The sequence below is a fragment of the Polistes canadensis genome, unplaced genomic scaffold (assembly GCF_001313835.1).
Source record: "Polistes canadensis isolate GaletaPanama2010 unplaced genomic scaffold, ASM131383v1 scaffold_204, whole genome shotgun sequence".
NCBI lineage: Eukaryota > Metazoa > Arthropoda > Insecta > Hymenoptera > Vespidae > Polistes > Polistes canadensis.
This window is the reverse complement of record NW_014569751.1, coordinates 6,133-14,730: the sequence shown is the minus strand read 5'-3', so window position 1 is coordinate 14,730 and position 8,598 is coordinate 6,133. Positions and strand designations below refer to the sequence as shown.

General features: G+C 27.0%; 1 protein-coding gene across 1 annotated transcript in view; it reads left to right on the top strand.

The window, feature by feature from the left end:
• The window catches only part of LOC106789804 (folliculin-interacting protein 2), a 10,294-nt gene extending 1,958 nt beyond the window's left edge, over positions 1-8,336 (top strand). The window contains exons 3-13 of the mRNA XM_014754302.1: positions 736-877; positions 2,376-2,465; positions 2,843-2,922; positions 3,016-3,098; positions 3,182-3,304; positions 3,756-3,981; positions 4,093-4,428; positions 4,550-4,634; positions 5,069-6,618; positions 6,819-7,299; positions 7,804-8,336. Coding sequence (XP_014609788.1) covers positions 736-877; positions 2,376-2,465; positions 2,843-2,922; positions 3,016-3,098; positions 3,182-3,304; positions 3,756-3,981; positions 4,093-4,428; positions 4,550-4,634; positions 5,069-6,618; positions 6,819-7,299; positions 7,804-8,016 — 3,409 coding nt within the window. The 3' untranslated portion in view covers positions 8,017-8,336. The remainder of the gene's footprint in view (positions 1-735; positions 878-2,375; positions 2,466-2,842; positions 2,923-3,015; positions 3,099-3,181; positions 3,305-3,755; positions 3,982-4,092; positions 4,429-4,549; positions 4,635-5,068; positions 6,619-6,818; positions 7,300-7,803) is intronic.
• Positions 8,337-8,598: the final 262 nt, after the last annotated feature.

Genomic DNA, 8,598 nt, shown 5'->3' with positions numbered 1-8,598 from the left:
CTTATTAATATATTTGTAATATTTGACAAAAGTATTATAGGAAAGTAGAAACACCTAATATTTAATATAATTGAATGGTTAGATATAAAAAAAAGGGGTAAAAACTATTACTATTTCGATTAATGATATACAAAACGAGAATGACCTTTTAAAATCGTAATCGATGCGCGCGTTACTATCGCTTATGTCGATGAACCTTCTAATCTAAAAATGCAATGATACCTTGATCACTATCCAACATAAATTTTCACTACAACGAACATACGTTTAATTTTCGTACAACAATAATAATAATAATAATAATAATAATAATAATACAAGTTACTTGCGCTCGCGCGCACGCGCATCATATCGTGCATGTATATATGATACACACAATCGTGTTATATATAATATTATTTTGTTATTAAAATACATACGTGTGGGTGTGTATGATATATATGTATTATGAGAGTATTTAACACTGGCCAACGTCAACGATATTTCACAATTCGTAATTTTCCTTCACAATTACTTATATACGGTTTTTTATATATATATATATTTTTTAATAACATGATTTTTTTATTTTTTAAAATTCCCGCCATCCTTTAAATAAGAATAAAAAATAAAGTAGACAAGTTTGTATTATTTGTAAAATTTGTATTACATAAATGCAAATATAATCTTTGAATTTGTTTTGTCTATTGTTTTTTTTTTAAATAATTATTATTATTATTCTGTTTTTTTCTATAGAGAACCAACATTATGTCTTGGTACGGAACAAGTGAGGATTTTATTGTTTCAAGAATGCGAATGGCGAGGAAGGAGAGTACTTTTCGATTCTCTCAAATTGGAGAATCGTCGTACCAAAAATGCAACCTCTACTACTGGCACGGTAAAATAAATAATAAATAATAAAAATATAATATAAGAAAAAAACAATTTGAAATTTATAAACTTATATGAAGAAGAAGAAGAAGAAAATTATCAAATCATTCGAATTACGTCTCGCATTACATTTTGAAACTTTCGAAATACACCTGCATTTTTGTTTGTTTGTTTTGCTTAATAAACATAAATAACGTTAATTATGGAATAAAAGTTTACTAAAAGAATCCCTGATTTTGTTTAAAGAGACACGTGATATAAATTTAGTATTAAATAAATATTTTCTATTCAAAATTTGTTTCACATACTTTTAACATAAATTTAACATCGATAGATATTCAAGTTATACGAGAATAAAAAAGAAAATAATTAAAAAAACAAAATAATTGAAATATCAATCGTGTTAGGATATATAATCATTATATAATATAATTGTTATATATTAAATAAAAAATAATTAATAATATATTTTTAAATATTTCAAATAATACTTATTAAACATACGTACATAATTTATATAGCAAAAACTCTCTGGTAACAATAGAAAATAACATGATTCATATATACAGTTTTATTGAGAAAGAGGAAAAGAGAGAATGTAAATTTTTTTACAAACGAATATATCTGAAGAAGAATAAGAATAAGAAGAAGAAGAATAAGAGAAACACACACTCGCACACTTCTAAGATTTCCGTCTCCTTGGCCTTTTGCCACAAACACAAATGCGACAGGTTTTAACAACAACACATGCATATATAAATACATACGATTGCGATCACGTTATTCGCAAGAGTAACATTGAAAAAAGCTTCGTTTAGAATCAAATGTGTGTTGGTTGTTCTCGTTCATTGATAGAATTTAAATATGTTCATAAAAATGATGATAACTTTTCTTTCTATTTATTTTTTTTTGTGATTTATATATATATATATATTAGTTATATAATTATGTACCGATAATTATGACAATAATATTCATTGAGTCATATATATATATTGTATTAATTTATTTTAATATTTTATTATATTTTAGATTATATTATTATTATTTTTTTTAAATTAATTATATATATTATTTAATATTTATTTTAATCTACTGTATATATATAATATTATCAGTACATATATAAATATATAAATTTAAATATATAAAATAAAAATTTTAATATAATTAATATATATATATATATATGTATATATGTGTATGTGTGTGTGTATTAACGAATTAAAATTTTGTTCTCGTATAACGTCAAAGTACTGGAATAATCATCTTTTTATCAAATGGCCTTTTGTTATTATTCTTTCATTATCTTTCATTCTTTTTTCTCTCTTTCGTATTCCCCGATCTCGAACTTCTTAACATTTTTTATCAACGCAGATATAAACGATGACCAATAAAAAGTATTCTCGATTACTATTACTACTACTATCGCGAAAAATACCAAATTATATCATTACATTTATTTTTCATATTTGTATTATTCCTTTTTTTGTTTTTTTTTTTAGAAAGAAAAAACAGCCGAGGATACTACGAGTTCGTTGAGTGAAATGGTTTTTGGTACGGTCGCGATGACTTATAAAGGATCATCATTTAAGGTATCTTTTTAAAAAAATAAAACAAGAAAAAAACAAACAAGAACAAAATATCACAATTAATATAATTTTCGGTTTGAATCGCGAACAATTTTTAATCTCTCAAGTCAACTCGCATGTTAAACACAATTAACTTAATTATCTATCAAAAAAAAAATTTACAATTTAATTATCAAACCATTTGAGAATCTATATATATATATTTTCAATTATTTTTAATATATAAAATAAATTTATTTATCACATTAAATCTTAACAATATTAAAAAAATAACAACAAAATTTCTTTATAAATTCGAATAATGAATGAATATTAAACAATATATTTAACTATCAATCTTTTATTATTATTATTAATATTATTATTTGATTGTTTTAAAGGTACATTCGATGAAATCACCAGCATGCATCATTTGTACTAAAGTATTCCCTGTTACTGAACACAACGGACCTAAGCAAAAGTAAGGACAAGTTTTGCTTTAATAACGGTGCGATCATCCTATTTTATTAATAGTTTACAATGCCGAACTGACATAACGTTCATTTACGTGCAGTGAAAGGTTCTCGGATGGTACACTAACGCGTTGTTCAACACACGTGGATTCTAATACAAGTAATAGCAGTATAAAAACATCTAGTGAGTATATAATATAAAATAACTTATATAAAATAGAAAATTCAATAATAATAATACACGTTATGCAAACAAACATTTTGCAGTATCACGTCCAAGTTCTGGTAATGTATCATCGTCTAATGATTTGTTACCGGATCCGAGAAAAAATTCATCATGTTCTAGTAACGGTAGCATTTGGGACATGGAAACTCAATTGCATATGGGAAGTAAGTTTGTATATACCATTTCACATATATATATATATATAGTTTTTAAATTCATTATATTAAATGTTAATATAATAAAGATTTTCTTTTTTTCTTATCCAAAATTTTTTTAATATTATTACTAAGTTTAATTCTAACTACTACTACAGTAGTGTTCGAAAAGTTATAGTAGAATAACGTTTTTTTTAAAAATTGACTCTATTTATAAGATAGTGAAAACTTATGACTGTAATAAAAATGATGTTATATTGACTTATGAACATAACTATCAAGTTGCTGAGGAAGTCTCAAATARARAYGAAACGTTMAACGGATAAATGTATTGTTCATCTAAATTAAACCTGTCCAAAAAATAACTTCCCTAAGAATTAAACTTAATAATTATATTAAATATTATTATATTTATTTGTATCTCATATTAATTATTCATTTGATTATGATATTATTTTAGGTTCTCAATCGTTAGAGAGCAGTGGATCTTCCGGTGTAGGAAGTAGTTTATCAAGTTTACGTCGTAAATGGTTAAGAGCAGTTTCAACTTCATTGAGTCGAGCTGATTCCGATGATATATTTGGTATACAACAATATGGTGAAAATAACAGCGAGGGTGGTGACAAACATTATAGAAGTAGGCTTGGATTAATGATGTTAGTTCGTTTAACGCAAGGACAAGAAAGGTATTTTTTATTTCATTTCAATTTCAATTTCCATGCTGAAATTGTACACGAAATTAATTACGTGTATATATATATATATATATAGATTTGTTTAATAATTATTTATTACAGGAGAATAGAAACAAGATTGTTAGAACATATGACACTGTTGGAAGGCATGTTGGATCGTTTAAGATATTTTTGTATCGAACGTAACGGTTTAAAAACTAAAACAATTAATCGGAAAACAATTGATCCTGCGGATAGGATGTATCGCGCCTCATATCGTTTTATTATTTCCCTATTAAGATTATTAATTAATCCGAATTATTTTCGACCACCTTTATTGTGGCACGACGTTTTACTTAATTCTGTGATAAATTTGGAAATGAATTCCAATATATTGCACCGTGGTTTACAACAGATGTGCCAATTGTTGGACGACGTTGATACCAAATCGACGAATTTGTGAGTACCTTTTTTTTATTTTTAAATAATAATAATAATAATAATACTATTAACTTTTTTATACAAATACTAATAATTTTCTTTTGTTTATTACATTTGTTGCATACGTTTTGTTTTTTAGTTTTTTGAGTACTGTCGTGACTGCGGTGTTGATGTATCATCTTGGTTGGGTTTACACAATACTTCCTGCAAACGATCGACAAATGGTAATTAATTAATATTTAAATGATATTATTATTAACAATAATTAAGCTGGTTTTATTTTTTTTCTAATTCTATAAGTTCATTATTATATTCTATATTAATAAATTAATAAATTCTTGGGGGGGGTAATACTTTTTAAGATATAAATACATTCATTTTTATGAATTAATACGATTGTTTAAAAAAAAAGAAATATACATTTATGCATTAACATTAAATAACATTAAATAACATAAACCTATTTTTTATAAAACAAACAAAAAATATTACACATCGCATATAAGTTTCGTTATTAATAATATAAAAATAAATCATATCCCGTTTAACAAAAAACTAATCTCAATGATACATTTATACTCTTGAAAAAAAAAAAAAGAAGAAAACAATAATCAATTTAACAACTACTGACGTTATTTATTTGTTGATTTGTCATCAGATGGAAAATTTGGGTAGATGGTATCCGTGTAATCCATTATGGGCACAATTAGGTGATTTATATGGTGCTATGGGTAATCCAATAAAAGTAACACACACCCTCGTAGTCGGTGATTCACGTAAGACCGATTTAATAAATTCGGTATTATATTTTCTATCATATTTCATCCGTAGTGGAATAGTTCAGAAACAACGTGAATATCGTTGTTCCATTGAAAACGATATCAAAGAAGCTACCAATATTTTGGAACAAATGCAAATAAAACGGCCGTATTTGTTCGATTATACTAAACCAAGAAATCATTTATCAAACGATAATAGTCATCGAAATATTAAGATGACTATGATTAAACGAGAATCGCGAGTGCCAATAGGTAATAAACAAACGGAAACGTTCAATGAAATGCAAGTTCGTGTTAACGATAGTGCAACGATAAGTGAACAATTAAATGATAACGAATCATTTGTCAGATCAGAATGCAACATCGATGAACAATTTAGGCCAAATGAAACTTCGATACGTTCGTTAAAACGTAGTACAACTATGAAAGTTTCATTAGATCGTTATATGTTGAAAATGGATGACGAACCACCATTAGTTGCCAAATCAACACCAATATCTAAATCTTTATCAATGATACAGGATGAAAGAAGAATCAATGACGACGAGGAAGTAATAGTTAAATCAAATATGACTAACGTTAATCAAAATTATACTAAAACCAAAGTGAAAATAATTGTCGACGAGATAGATTCGGATACGATTGAAGATGAATCGTCAAGTAACGTTGAAAATCAAAGACAATTTGGTATAGAAAATGTAACAAAAATATATAAACATGATGAAATTAATGATAATACAAATGTATCGTCTAAACGAGTATCTTCAGAAATAGAAGAAGAAGAAGAAGAAGAAGAAGAAGAAGAAGAGGAAGAAGAAGAATGTAAAAGTAAGAACGATGATGGTGGTACCAATAACAACGACAAATCGTATATTCATCAAACAGAGTTTCTTAGATTAAATGATAATAATTTTATCGAAGAAAATAATAAACGTCAAGAACAGCAGCAACAACAACAGCAACAACAGCAGCAGGTATATTTTACGTTAGGTTGCGAGGACAAACCTAACAAATATTTGTCACGTCCAAGACTCGGTTACAATTGTCAATGTTCATACATGTTTACCACATTGCCAAGTACATCGGCACAATTACCGGAAGGTGTATTGAGAAAAATAATACAAAGAAATTTTCCTGAATCTTCGAAAAGTATGCAACCATCTTCTGGTACCACCACCACCATGTCGTCGAATATGGAATCTAATAATATGGAATCTAAATCAACGCGTATTTGTCCTAGATGTCATAATCAAAGTAATCCATCGTCTCAAACATATAAGGGTATGAAAGAATTATTGGAAACACCTACGAATGCTACCGAAGTATTACGAACTTGCGTTAATTCTGATAGAACAGTTGGTATGTCTCGTTCTAATAGTTTAGAAGCATTGATGGAAGCCAACAGTGTAATAGAATTACCTATGCCACGGTGAGTAAACTTTCATGGATCATAAATAACTTCAAAATATTTTCATTCAAATATAACTCGGTTAAATGGAAAAGCCTAATATAATAATTCATTCATATTTATTTAATACTTTATAAATATCTAACAAAATTATTATAAATTGTTCTCTCTTTCTTTCTTTATTTCCTATTTTTTTGTTTGTTTTTTGTTCATTTTTCTAGATCTAAACTAGTCTCTTCCAAACAAGTTAATAATTCTAACGACGAGACTGGATTTACTAAAACACTTTTACAAACTAAAGTACCAAATACAAGACAAACTAACAACGGTACTTGGTCTACCAAATACACGTGGGGTTTGGTTATACAAGGTTTAATAAAGAAAGATAAAAAAAGACGAAAACGGAAGGATAAAACGGATGAACAAGAGCAACAAGAACAAATGATCGAATCGGATAAAGAAGATGATTGGTGGTGCTGCGTACGAGAAGAGGTTGCAGCAGGTGTACGTTTTCCTACGATTGACGAACCAGTATCCGAAGCTGTTTGTATTTTAGCAGATTTGGATACATGGCACGTTGGAATTTTATCAAATAACATGCCATCGGAAGGGCCACCTTTACCTGTTGGCATGTCACGTTTAGTTGCCAATATGTTGGAAGCATTTGCTTATGTTTGGCGCAAATATCATTCTCCATTGCACGTAAGATAATAATTTGAAAAAATTCATTTTCAATTCGATTATATTTTTGTTTGATATACACAAGGTATATCCCAAAGAATTATTTTATTCAGTATAAAGAAAAATCAATTGAAAAAATATTCATTTCTCTTAATATATGTATATAAATACAATGAACAAATATATCGATATAAATATTTCATTTATATGATAAATAGAATCTAATTAAATAATAATTAAAAAGAACACATCGAATTTTATATCAATATCGTGTTAATAAAATTACAATATTTTCTATTACATTTTATAATATAATATGAATATTCAATTGCAGTTATGTTAAACAAAAAATCAGCTAAACAAAAATATAAATAAATGTAAATTTGACAATTGAATAAAACAACTTTGGTGCAACCCTGTGTATACCATATTTAAATGATATAAAAACGCATTAATAACAAAAAATACTTATCAATAAAAAAAAAATGTTTGATAAATAAATTAATACAAAGATTTATTTTACAGTGTGTCGATATATTGGAATCAAAATTAAGAGAAATGTGGTTAAGAAGTGAGGCACTTGCACAAATGTTGATGACAGCGGATGTATGCGACGTTAGTGTAGCAACATTAACCAACGCTCTTGATCTCGATGCAGCTGATATTCCACTTTTATTAGCAGTAGCTACAACTCATTCACCGGAAATTGCGCAACGATTTGGTCTCACGCTCGCTTAAATAATAAACGACTGGTCCCTCCCCCGCACCTGCCCTCCCGGTTGTGTCCCATTTTTTCTTGCATACTAAAACGTGTCATTATATTGTACTTTTGTACTCACGTGACAAAGAAAGTTAGATAAAATCGTTTGATTTTATACAACAGTAGAATAGTGCAACAACAACAACAACAACGAACCTCTCTCTTCGTAAGAAGATTTTATTTTTATTTATTATTTCATTGCAAAAAGATAATTGTTGGTGTTTGTTGCTGTTGCTATTAATGATCCACACGATTTTATCCTATTTTTTTTTGTTTTCTTTTTATTTAACGGAGTTTTGTTTTAACACGTAATCATTTTATTTTATTTTATTTAATTTTATTTTTTATTTCTTCTATCTCTTTCTTTCTCTCGTTAACAACACGATATTCCGAAAGACATCGTGTTGATTAAACGTCACGCTCGTCAAAGTGTGATTTATATTTCTTTCCTTTTTTTTTTTTTTCTTCTCTGTTAAACGAAACGCGAATATATATAATAATAATATTATTATTATTATTGTTATTATTATTTAATTTAAAAATTTTGTCTTATGTTTAAT